The 13,662-nt window shown below is 38.8% G+C and overlaps 1 protein-coding gene across 4 annotated transcripts in view; it reads right to left on the bottom strand.

The window, feature by feature from the left end:
• Positions 1-12,514, bottom strand: part of ATP11B (ATPase phospholipid transporting 11B (putative)) — a 67,858-nt gene extending 55,344 nt beyond the window's left edge. For all 4 annotated transcript variants that reach the window (XM_005146930.3, XM_031047146.2, XM_031047147.2 and 1 more), the window contains exon 1: positions 12,259-12,514. In XM_005146930.3, the coding sequence (XP_005146987.2) occupies positions 12,259-12,285 (27 nt within the window). In that variant the 5' untranslated portion in view covers positions 12,286-12,514. The remainder of the gene's footprint in view (positions 1-12,258) is intronic.
• Between the last annotated feature and the right edge of the window lie 1,148 nt (positions 12,515-13,662).

Here is a 13,662-nt window from a genome sequence, read left to right as displayed (position 1 = left end):
TGAACAATCTAAAAAGCCAAGTGCAATCAAATTGGAATCATTTAGCCTAGAGGAGAGAAAACTTGGGATACACTAGCGCATTTTCTGATATATAAAAGAGTGTTCCGCTAAGAAATGGGGTAATCTGAAGGAAGAAGAACTAGGCTTAAGTTGCAGCTAAGATAACTTAAGTTCGGATATTGGAAAAACAGGAAAAAAAAATCCTTCTTTATAGAAACAAATAATTAAAAACCAAAATAAGTCACATGGGAAGGTTGCAATGTCTCTGTAACACAAGGGCTTGTATCTAGGTCATTCAAGTCTATCTTTAATTGAGCTTTTCCTGAGGCTACATGACTCACCAGAACTCTTCCTAGCTCTAATGTACTGACCTGGAGAAGCAGGTGATGGCAAAATACAGTAAGACAGTAAACCAGTAATAATTCAGGCCAAAAAAACTACTAAAATAAAAAACAAAAAGCTTCAAGACATGTAACAAGCTACTGAAATTGTTAGTAAAGGAATCAGTGATTGTCCAGAAAGTGGTGAATTTCAGCATGCGCATCACACATTCCTAATCTTAGAACCAACTCTGTACTGTATACAGTTTCCTTGTTCTTTGATGCCAAGTGAAAAGACATCACCCATTTCATTGCTAGAGGTGAGGAAATCACCTTTGCAGTTGTGTTACTCCACTTGTGAAACCAGGCTCAGGTCCTGATCTGTGTCAGTAAAAACTGACGCTTTACAGAACTCCAATGGAAGATATTTCTGTACCAGTTAACTACAGAGGATGAAGAACAGCAAGCACAATGAGCTACATAAAAAGTGGTTGGTTTAACCAACCAAGAATTTCCTTTAATTCATGCCTATCTCTAATACAGGTTGTTAAGTATGGTCACATTCAGGATGATGTCATTTTAAAGTAAATGACTAATTTTAAAATCCTCTCAAATGTATTTTTTTTTTATTATTTGGCATCATTACTACAGAAACATTTTCCTTCAGAAAGGAAGAGATCCAGAACAAAGAACGGAGAAAGAAAGGAAAGGGGATTTTTCAAAGAGATTTGAAGGAGAATAAACTTTAGATGACAAGCTGTGGAAGGCTGCTCTGGTCACACGCGCCAGTGTGAAAGCTTGTTTAAAGATAAGAGTGGAGCAAGGAGACAAAAAAGTAGACAGGGAAAAGGACAGGAAAAATATACATAGATGTCAGAAACAAGAAGAAAAGAACTGCCCATGACTTTAAGAAAAGAGATACAAGAAAGAAAATAAGGTGTTTTTTTTTTAAAAAAGTACCTGTTAAATGCTGACATTCTAAAATTTTGGCTATTTGACATTAGTGACACACTATTTTCAAATGAATACAGAAGATGCCACAACAAAAGTGTTTTGAATGCAAGAAAAAATGTGCTTAATTAATAAGACTACGCACACAGCTCTTTCTTCTCTCATAAAATGTCTGTCACTCACAAATTGCCGGACATCCTCACTTTGGAAAGTCATATTCTACAGCCTGAAAACCCTCAACTCTAAATCAGATGTAAAGCAAGGAAAAAACGAAATCAAAGCAACCAACCAGAAAAAAACAACCAAACCATACAAAGCAAAGAAAGCAACAGGGAGTTCCTTGTGATAAATACTAATCCCCACATCATTTGCTGAAAGTTAATAAAGTATTTTAAAGTGACTAATGTATCACTGAATTTTTATATACCTAAAAGCTGATGAGTTTAGTGACATTTTTATTATAAAAAAGTGTAGACCTCCACACAACTCAAGCCTAACTGCAGAAGGACTTCTATCAGTAGAATACATCTGCTGAAGCACACTTGATAAAAGGCACAGAATCTATTTTCCAAATCACATCTCTGGTCATATGAGTTTACAGGTACAGCTGTGCAGTTAAAACAGCTTAAAATTTCAGTCTAGACACATTTAACTCTGTTTTGCTGAAATTTACCACAGAGTAAGCACAGAAGCTGTGCAGTCAGCAGATCTATAGAGATGGCAATGCGCAAGCCAGGCAGGCTGGGGACAAAAACCTCTTCATTTATCAGAGCTGTGGTTGGAAAAGGACACATCCTTAACAACCTTAGTCACCTGACTGCAATCACAGCAGGAATTAAGTCAGAGCTGGGAACAGAACCCAGATTTCCTAAGTTTCATGTCTGTAACTATGAAAGATCACTTGAAATTACCAAAAAACCCTGTCATCACATAGTCAGCTGATGAGACTGCAACTAAGATCTTCCAAAGAAATTTTAATTCTGCATCTCTCCAAGGAAGATTCTGCACAGACACTGAACTTATTCAAGAACTGAAATACCTTTAACTTTTCTGTATATGAACAGATTCTGCTCCTGACACCAAAATGACTTACACTCCAAATTTCTGCCCAGCATATATCTATTAAAAAAATCACCAAAGATGTACAGAAAGCACACTGTTTCCTAATTTCACATATGGACAGCTCTTGCTCTTTCTAATGTCATTATCAAACTCAGCTGCAAAACTAGGGTAACATGCCCTTGTCAAAAGATTTTTGCGGCTAAATAGCATGAACACAGGATCCCTAAAATAAATTCTGAGTCTTGCAAAAAGATTCAGTTGTCACCACTATATTTCAACAAAAGTTTTCCTGCAGTTATCTAGTGGAGTGATTTCTACCTAAATGCATACTCATTACTTCATAACAAGTAAAGCTGAGTTTATTACAAAACTTCATATTTAAGGCGTATTAATCAGATGCATTACATGAATCAACTGCAAATAAAACAAAGAGTTTTATATTGCTGCTGAGGAAGCATTATTAGCATGAACAACAAATTAGGCAACTGGAGAAAAAAGCAATTGAGAAGAACACTATGAAAAAGAACTGTGCAAGGGATGAGACTGCCCTCCCAACAGCTGCAAGTGTAAACAACAACAAAAAAAAAGAAAAAAGAAGAAAAAATGCTTACTCAACTTGTTGATGTAATATATCCCATCTACTACAGACTCCTTATTTCTTTAATACCACTATTAACTTACGGCAGCATACATGTACATATACCCTCCCCATGCACCCTTCAACACTGTTAAATAAGACCAAAAAAATCCACAAGTTTTTCAGCTATGATTAGCAACGTGAGACCAGCACACAACAAATCAGTTAGTGCTTCAAGCTTTAAAAGATATACACTGATAATTACAAATAATGTGACAAGCAGATTTTGTTTATGATTTGCATAAAGCTAGTATATTTTAACATGATCTCCCAAATGTTTTGTATTCATCATTCACAGTTTTTATGGGGGATGGGGGGGAAGCAAAATTACATTTGCTAAAAGAATTTCTGTTATGTGACCATTTTTCAGTGAAAGGCATTTGAAAGAAGGAAGCCTCAATTACATCCTCTTCTTCCTTTCAAAAACCACACTGAACACTGCTAAAGAAAGTAGCAGTTTCCCCAAAGGCATGGAATACTTTTCCCTGTGTTAGATAAGATGATCTAGTCACACTCCATACTCATTTTCAGAAGTCTGTGTAAGTTTGTATTCAAAACAGGCAGCCAATAATTCTTTCAGTCACATAACTGGGCAGTAGTCAAACTGAATTTGTCATATCAAAGGTTAGCGTGAAGGAAGAAACAGGTTCTTACAGAAATTTTAAACACTGCTCTAACAATTAAAGCAGCAAATCAGCTGAAGCATCCTGAGGTTTACATAGTGCCATGCAATTTGCTCCTCCTCTTTGAAATATCACTGCAGTAAATAGATAAAACAGTACAAAAAGCCGAACACATGCAACTTCCTCTTCCAGCTTAGTGTATCTACAGTAATTTTTAAATACATGACAACAAATTATATTGTAACCTCCTAAAAGACTCATGACCAAACTACATTATTTTGTGAAAATAAGCATTCAAGGAAACAAGGCCTAAGAAATCATGGAGCAATAATCCTTCCTTTTACAAAGGTAAAAAAATGCTTAGTACTGTAATTAGAACAGTCATACTGATGCTTGGAACAATATCCTAGACACATACAGCTCAAGTTGTTCTGATTTTACCTTATTTTGTAAAAATGCCAACAAAAAATAACTTGGGAAAATCCCTATTTAAAAAAAAAACAACCATCTATCTTTATCTGCATGAATAACAAGCAAGGTAAATTGGCCTTATTCACTGCTACCATACTTCCCTGTTCCAGTTTCTCTACTCAGGTGACTGATGCCAAACATACTGGTCTTGTAACATCAATAAAATCAGAAAGCAAAAGCAAGCTGAGCAGGCAAGTTAGGCTTTCTAACATAAGACTCTCAAAAATGCTTCTGACATACCCAGTTTCTCTTAGTAGTGAAAAATTTTAAGAGATTTAGGTACACTGCTTAATTTTAAAATAGTCCACCTTCGCATTAATTAAGGAACTATCTTTCCTATCCTCCTCTACATACCAAATCACAGTATTTACAAAGCATAATCCATTCTGGACTTCATATGATAAAACAAACCTAATGCTTTATAATAGCTATTCTTTTGTGGCTATCTTCAACAGAACTCCAAGCTTTTCACTTTTGCCACAGGATTATTAGAACTCTTATCTTCTTGCATTCAACGTATTTGATCACCTAAATGCCAATAAGACATTCCTCATTTGTTGCTTTATTTCAGGATGCTCTCGTTTATACTCAGACACACAGATTATGAAAATTAACAATAATGAACAGATCCTGTGCTACTTTTTCTCAGATGCTTTTTGACATAAAACAGACTTTACAATAAATGCATCTTCAATTCAATTAAGCAAACAATTTAATTAACATTCAGATTTTAGACAAGCTAACCTCAAAGTAAGGGCTAGTGGCTCCAAAACTATTTTGCAAGGCCATTCAGTGCTCTCTAATTTTTTTCCTGAGAGATTAAAAAAAGCATCATGATGAACTACCAGTGGTCTAAAAGAACTTGAAGTTTGACTGTATCTGTGTCTAAAACATTTGGTCTTTTGCATTGACTCCCAAAGTAGCCCACTGCTCTAAAGAAGGGAGAATGAAGATGTCTTTGAAGTTCAAACCACACAGTTTCAATTTCAGAACTAACAGTTTTCTTCTGTGGGCTCCACCAATTAGTTGTCCTTATGTACATCATCTCCCTCTCAGACACATACAAACAGAGAATACACAAGATTTTCAAAGCTGAAGGGTAACTTTAGACACCCATGAGAAGGTAACTATAGGGAATCTTATTTTATAAAATAAGAATTGAGATATCAAAAATCAATACCCACTTTCAAGAAAGCTGCTCAAAATATATGAGGTACTTGAGCATGGAATGTGCTACAATTCTGCAATAATCAATCACACAGAAATAGCAGTTAATGAACAAAATTACACTAAGAAATACAGAACCAATAGAGTAAACAAAACATTCAACACACATAGACTCATAGAATCATAGAATAGTTAGGGTTGGAAAGGACCTCAAGATCATCTAGTTCCAACCCCCCTGCCATGGGCAGGGACACCTTACACTAAACCATATCACTCAAGGCTTCATCCAACCTGGCCTTGAACACTGTCAGGGAGGGAGCATTCACCACCTCCCTCGACAGCCCATTTCAGTACCTCACCACCCTAACAGTAAAAAATTTCTTCCTTATATCCAGTCTAAACCTCTGCTGTTTAAGTTTCAACCTGTTACCCCTTGTCCTATCACTACAGTCCCTAATGAATAGTCCCTCCCCAGCATCCCTGTAGGCCCCCTTCAGATACTGGAAGGCTGCTATGAGGTCTCCACGCAGCCTTCTCTTCTCCAGACTGAACAGCCCCAACTTTCTCAGCCTGTCTTCATATGGGAGGTACTCCAGTCCCCTGATCATCCTTGTGGCCCTCCTCTGGACTTGTTCCAACAGTTCCATGTCCTTTTTACGTTGAGGGTACCAGAACTGCACGCAATACTCCAAGTGATGTCTGACAAGAGCAGAGAGAGGGGCAGGATCACCTCCTTTTACCTGCTGATCACGCTTCTTTTGTTATCCTATACCTAGAAAAAAACACACTCTCTCAAAAATACAACCCCTAACTGTATCCTTTCTACATAGTCCCTGGATTCATTTAAGTTATTTTATAGCAGAAATATTTTTCTTTAATTTTCAGTATTAAATAAGGCATCCAAATTTGTGACAGGTTATGAAATTCCATTTAAAATTAGAAGGCAATTTCAACTTTGTAGCTAGCAATTTCACCATACACATGTCAAGTCCATGACAGGACAAATTCAGAGAAATCATACATTTCTTCATGTGCTTGCATACTGTGTGCTATTACCTTAAAACAAAATGCTCTTTACCTGCTGCTTTGAGTCATTTATAAAACTATTTTCCGCAAGCATAAAGGACTCCTGTTCTGGGCTACTTGCGTGACCATTATCCCATCAGAATATTGAAAACCACCATATTTATACTGGTTCCAGCAGGCTACAGCTACTTATGCTAGTTCACATCTACCTTCAGTATGAACCCCCCCCCAATAAACAAACAACACTTCTCAAAAAATTCTTCCCCCAAAACACCCCTAGATAATAAATCTTAAGGATTTTTCAAAATGTGTGCCAAAATTATACTGACAGTTGCCTTGACTCTTGCTGCTCAACAAATTTCACAGGAAGATAATTTAGTTAGTTATAGCAAGAACTGTCTAGCTCTTCCTTTTAATATGCTTTGATAAAGCATATTCTGTAAAAATTAACATTGCAATTTTTAGTCTAATCCACTCAAATATCACTTTACTATTTAATTCCACTACAAACATGACTTATGAACTAAGTATCAGTTTAATGTCCTGCTTTCAGACATGTCTACAAACTAGTTTATCCTCAAAGCTTGCTAAATCTTAAGCTTCCTATTTTGTTGCAATCTAAAGATCTGCAAAAAATTAGCAGAGCCACCCATAAAACCAGACCAAAAAGAGGCAAAAGGGAAACGAAACAGGTAACAAAATGTAACAACGTATATTTTTAGGTATAAATCATATAAGCCTTCTTTCCCTGGCAAAATATTTCAGGATGAAAACAGCTTGCCTTTGTCTCCATCGTTATCTCTCCTTCCCATTTACATGAAACCTCTCCATTCCCATGCTTATTTTACTCAAAGTAAACAAGAAAAAAATCCATTTAAATCACAGCATGTGGGAAGCCAAGGAATTGCAGAGGTTTGTTTTTTAAATCATGGTGTAGCTCTCAGTCCTACTGTACCTCTTTTCTACTATAGTCTGTACTGTTGCTAAGTGGTTTTTTGAAAGCAATTGAAAAAAGGTTTATATTAAAAAAAATGCCTAGCTGCAAATGTCACCTGTGTTTTGATGGAAAATATGACCTTGTGTTTACAGAGGCACTTTGTCAGATCTATTCTGCTGCAGCTCTTATTTGCTCTCTTACAAACAGATTTTGTGCTAGAAATTCAAGGAGTTTTTCTAGAGGTGTTCTGCAGATACCTTTTTTATGGTGAAATAGTTACAAAACCAGTTATAACTACCAAGGACACAACAATACAATAAAGAAAACCAGATGACATCACTAGTGAAAGGCAAAAGTCAAAATGTTTTTAATGAAATTCAAACACAGAATTTTTTCTCTTGTGACTACTATCTCTCCACCCCAGAAGAGAGCAAACAAGTTTTAATGAATTTAACCAACCCTTCCAAACAAGAAAAACAATTTCAATGATATCTAAAACATATGTTGAATGTTATTAAATTCAGCACATCTTTACTTGCCTTAGATCACTTTTACCTTCTGATGAGAGTTCACAAGACAACCTCTTGGTAATAAACAGAATCTTCTACCCTGACCATCTACCTACAACCAGAACACTAAAAGCTTTTGCTCTTTGTCAAGAAAGTAGTATTTTTCTCACTCAGTCACATAAAATATAAATAGAATTTATAGACTCCCTTAATAGCTAAGGGAGCAGGATACTGTTATTGCAGGAATATCATACAGTCAATTAAATGGTCATATTATTGCATGACAAGTGGAAATCTGGCACAATAAAAACCTGCTGCTGCAAAAATTCATGGCCAGAAAAAAAAAAAAGAAAAAAGAATAGGACAAGATACAGGTCAAGCGTCCAAGTCTGACAGCAAGACAGCTGAACTTCCCATTTTTAAAATGGTCTTTAAAAGAAGCAGTGATTTGATTAGGTTTTGGTAGGCAATTTATAAATTTACAATTTAATTTTTATGAGATGATAAGACTTTAAAAATTAAGACTGGACAGAATGGATGTCTCCATTTGGAACAGACAGCAGGCTGAAGACAGGGCCAGGTTCTGCATGCTTTGGAACACACTGTGCTACAAATGTATTACCCTTCAGCAGTCACAGAATATAAAAAGAAAATAAGGTTAGAAGACCCAAACACAACAGAAGGACTAGCCCAGCAGATCACAGAGTATCTCTAACAAAAAAAATATGTATGAAGTTACAGGAGGGAAGTCATTAACCCCCAGTTCTCAAATTACTCTAAAGTAGTTTCATTTGTTCTAACACACATCTCACTAATTCTTCTGGGACAATACAGAATGTATTGGCTGGGTAGTCTGAACTAGATGACCTCTTCTGAGCAAATATGCATGTTTTTATCCAGTATACAGTAACAAACACTCACCTAATTTTAGCCAAAAAGGGGAACAGACTTCAATGACAACTAAGAAAGAAGGGAAAGTTGTACTCCAGAAAAGCAATGTAATTTCAAGACCAGGATTCTCTGTCTGGATTAGTTCAAAGTACTTGCAACATTCAAAGAAAACAGAAAATACTTTGGGAGGGGTGTGGGAGAGGAAATAGTAACTGCATTGGCTCAATTCTATGAAATGATTAAGTGAAAATAAAACGCATTCGTGCAAATAATGAGATCAAACACTGCCCACCTTGTTCAGAAGGCCAATCACTACAAGCTATCACAGAACAGCATCTGCACTCTCAGAACATCTTAATAGACACCAACACCTGAAAGAGAAGAATGTCCCAAACATACAGTCCTCTAGTGCTAATCTATTCAAGGACATTTCCCTTATTAGTAGAAGAAACTTTTATTAGAATGAAAAATGAACAAGAACACCATTACAAATATTGGTAGGACGAGATGATCTTCAAAGGTCCCTTCCAACCCTAATAATGCTGTGATACTGCCCCTGGGGCTAGAGGTGCATGGGGTGTGACAGGGACAACCAATGCAAAGCAGCTGAAAACATTCCCTGTGGTGAGCTCTGCATACAACTTCTGGACTAGATGAACTGATGTTCCTCACAATCTGAGCCTTCCTATAACCATTATATAAAATAGGCTAGTAACTAGGTCTTCCAGTCAGAAGAAACTGATCCAAATGAATTAAGGAATTAATCCACATATTCTATCTTTTGACTTCCACTTAAACAGCAAAGCTGCAAGTGCCTGAATACCTTGCTCTGCATAGTGTAAAAGTTGTTGTTGGTGCACAAGAGCACTTGGATTCTTAAACTATAGGAAGAAGATACTCTGCCTAATATAGCATAATTCTGCTTCTCTTGAACTATCATTAAAAAAAAAAAAACAAAAAACAAAACACAAAGAGAGACTAGCCGGCTCTTAGGTTTTGTACATCATTGAACATCACTGAACTGTTAGATAACAGATCAAAGTGCTCAAACTCTACATAACTGCAACTAGAATGGAAATCCAGAGACCCTTCTTCACTTGACAGGTAGCTAAGATCATACGTACAAAGGTGTTCAATCACAATTTTGGGAGACCTCCTTGCCAAACAACTGAAGTTGTCAGTACTTTCTTTTAATACCACTGCAACAGCTCCTAACACTCCATGTGCACCATCAGGACATTAGCACAGACCAAACTATTAATAAATCTATTAAACTAGAAGTGGTACAGAAAGTCACTGAGCATTACAAATGCCACTGTACTCTTCTTTTGTGTTGGCACTGCACACACTTGACCAGGAGGGTCACAACAGCATTCTGCTGTACAGAGCTATGTAGTCTAACCCATCATATCTGGAAATGCAAATAAAATATACTGTACTATTCCTGAATATTAATTATGCTTCCTATCAACTGTTATTTACCCAGTCGCTTTTTTCAAGCAGAGCTAGCTGTGTCTGTGGTGTTATGCAACCCTCAGCAAATCCACATGCCTACTGATCCCTGAGATCTCAAGGTAACAGAACTGGAACTAGAAAGCAGGCATCCTTCCTGCTTAACGCTTCTGTCTGAAATATACCAGGGCATTTAACTGAAAACAATGACTTACTAAAAAAATGTAGAGACAAAAGGAGTTACAACTAAAACTTGGTAAAACTATCTCACGATAGTGACATAGCACTATAAAACTTTATCATATATCTCATTTATATCTCATATAACAAGATACAAATATAAAATTATATCATGATGATGATATAACTAAAACTTCAGTACTTCCAACTATTAACTAACGATACTATATTAACTTCATAGTTGCACACTGTTAATGACTTGCTATGCAGCTTACTTTGCACAGGACAGCATCAGATGAAGGAAAACTGATAAACTGTTTATGCAGGGTGGTGCTAATTGTTTCTGAGCAAACAAAGCAGACTGAAGGCCAAGATACAAAACCAAACTGACAATTTTTGACAGTCCCACAGTAGGCACTGAAGACTGAGCAACATTAGCACTATCACCAATTCCTGTTATATCACGGAATAGACAAATAATACCTCAGTTAGAAAATCATTTTGGGCCTGTAAGACCATGATAAAGGCAAAGAAAGTATTACATTTTCAGCATGTCTCCTCTTCTTAAAAAGAAATGTGCTGAAATAATTTGAATTCCCTACCAGATCCTCTCATTACTTACCTCTAAGACCACCCAATTAATTTTCCCTGCCCCTTTAACAACTCTTGAGAATGCAGGTTCTCAAGACCATATGATCTCATTAATGGGTATATAAAATACTGTCCTCTTAGACAAACAAGAAGTTGCAAAACGTTTGTGAGTTTCATACAGAGAGTACTTACTAATTACCTAAAAGCACCTTCGACAAAGTACCAGTCAGTCTGTCCCCCTTTCCCCAATCCCTAACTAGTTTCCAACATTTCTGCACATCAACATTTTTCTTTTGTACTAGTAGTACAAAAATATCCCACTTAAATCAGTCCTACATATTTGCCTGATTCTAACCCTCCTGTATGGATAAGAACACTGTTTTCAAAACCTGTTGCGACATCAAGCTCAAGCACAAATACACACTCTATAGCCAAACTTACTGTACTTCTGTGCTACAGTACCACAGACACTGCAGTCACAGACGGCTTACTTCCCCTGCACGTTATAACACAAGCACTAAAAGCAGCGCCTTTTTAACAGGCGACAGACACTCTTAACTGCAGCCTTTTTCAACTGATTTCCTCCGCGAAAAGCATTTCACAGATGTTTTTATTCAATTTCTCGTCGCTTTCAAAGCCCTAATACACACATAGAGACAACATCTGCAAAGCTCTCAGGTACAGGTAAATACATGTGCATCGGGTGAAGAAAGCCTTAAGAGATTTCGCAACGTGAAGGAGGAAGAGAGGCCAGCAAATCTCCTAAGTGTCCGTCCACAGAAAGAGGCACCGTCATTCCTCCGTGAAAAAAAGTTGGGGAGCCCTTCCCAACGGAGACCAGAGGTAAGCGAATGCCTGTTTCTCTGGGTCAACATGGTTCCAAGGGGAAAAAAAAACCACAACAAACCAAAAACCAGAACACCACCACAAAGACAAACCCAAAACACCCCAAACCTTCCAATACATGTTAAAAAGGAAACCTAAAAAAACACTGGAACATGTTCTCCAGAGAAGCTGTGGCCGCCCCATCCCCGGCAGTGCTCAAAGCCACGTTGGACGGGGCTTGAAGCAACCTGGTCTAGTGGAAGATATTCCTGCCCGTAGCAGAGGGATTGAAAATACATGATCTTTAATGTCCTTTCGAACCCAACCCACTCCATGGTCCCATGATCCAAAGAAAACTGCAGGCCTCTCCAGCCTCTGCACCTCCCTGCTCCCGGCGGGAGAAGACCTCTCCTCCCTCATACACTCCATCCCTGCGCCCCCTCAATCCGCCCACCCGCTCGCAACCCCGCTTTCTCCAGGGATCCCATCGGCGGCAGCGGCCCGGGCAGAGACGTCAGGATGTGGCCATCCTGGAGGGCCGGACCGAGGAGAACGAGCACGCAGCCATGTCCCGGCGCTGGGCCCTCCCCACCTCGCGGCGACGGGAAGCACCTACCAGCTGCTGCCGGACCCACCGCAACATCCCCGGAGGCACAGGTCGCGGCCCCAGCGGCGGGTCTCCCTTGGCAATGCCGCGCCTTCCGCTGTCGCCGCCGCCACCACCACCGACTCAGGCCAGCCGCCGACCGCGGCTCCTCCCCATGGCGCAGGGACCAGACGCCGATTAGGAGCAGCACAGCCCCCCCGGCGCCCCCAGGCGCCACAGCTGCCAGCTCCCCACCGCCGCCATCACAGGACGGCTGCTGACACCCCGCGGCTGGCGGAGCTCCGGCCCGCCCCCAGGAAGTGACGTATTAGGGCGAGGGGAGATAGGAAGAGGTGTTGAGAGCGGAGGGGTCGGGGTAAGGAGGCGTAGGTGGGGGTTCATGCTCGTGATTCGCCCAGGTTGTGTGTAGGGGGGTGATGGGGGGGGGGTGCTGGTGAATCTCTGGTTCCCCTTTCTTCATTATCCCGAGGTGCTGTTTCTGCCCAGTAACCTGAGTCTATGTAGCCCCCTACGGAGTCTTGGGCAGGGTTGGCTAAAAGGTGCCAGATTCCATACCGGAGCATCAGCCGCAGCCTGTGAACGAAGGCCTCTGCGGCTCTTGAGACTCGCCTTTTCTACTGAAGTGAAGCGATTTCACAACTTAATTGTTTTTGCCTTTGTTTTCTTGTAAAAAGTTTCAGAACATGCACATGTTGGAATAAAGACTTAGAAAAGAGGCCTGATAACTACTGATTTAAACTCAAAAAGCAAGTGGACAGCCCATAGGTATCCCAAAGTAAGATACACATGTTGGGAGAATCTAGTACCATTTTCTTTCCGTGTTTCTGGCAGTATGGTGCTAAACTGCTTTTTGGTTACAATTGGGTGTTGAAATGTGTTGATGTCAAGTGGTGATATCTTTGAAATATCCTACTTGTCTCTGAAAATAGCTGCTGCTTATAAAGACAAAACAATACTCAGCTTCAAGCACAGGCACAGCAAAGTGAGTCTGCAGTTCCTGGACCTGTGTGGATAAGAACTAAAGGACATTATTTTAAGCAGTGAAGACCTGGGTATTTGTGACCAAATAGTGTTGTCAGTAAAGTCAGTGACAACTTTGACACTGACTTAAAGAGAAGTCTTTTTGCATATGAAGAGCAGAGTACTATTCCTGCCATTCCTATTAGTTCTCTGCTATAGAGCTAATGTAGTTTTCAATTAGAAATCTAGAACATAATTCAGGATTTAAGATAGATTATATAATTTCTGAATAACTGAATCTTCTGGTGAATACTGATGGCTTAAGCATCTGCATTTAATTAAAAAAATAAGCTTAAAACAGTGGGGAATAAAACTTATCAGGCACTTAGGAAAGCTAATGTTAGCAAAACTGTTAAATGCTAGGGATTATTTTAAAATATTAAATACCTCAAA

The sequence above is a fragment of the Melopsittacus undulatus genome, chromosome 6 (genome assembly GCF_012275295.1).
Source record: "Melopsittacus undulatus isolate bMelUnd1 chromosome 6, bMelUnd1.mat.Z, whole genome shotgun sequence".
Lineage (NCBI taxonomy): Eukaryota > Metazoa > Chordata > Aves > Psittaciformes > Psittaculidae > Melopsittacus > Melopsittacus undulatus.
The sequence above is the reverse complement of the archived record's forward strand: the minus strand, read 5'-3'. Positions and strand labels throughout refer to the sequence as shown.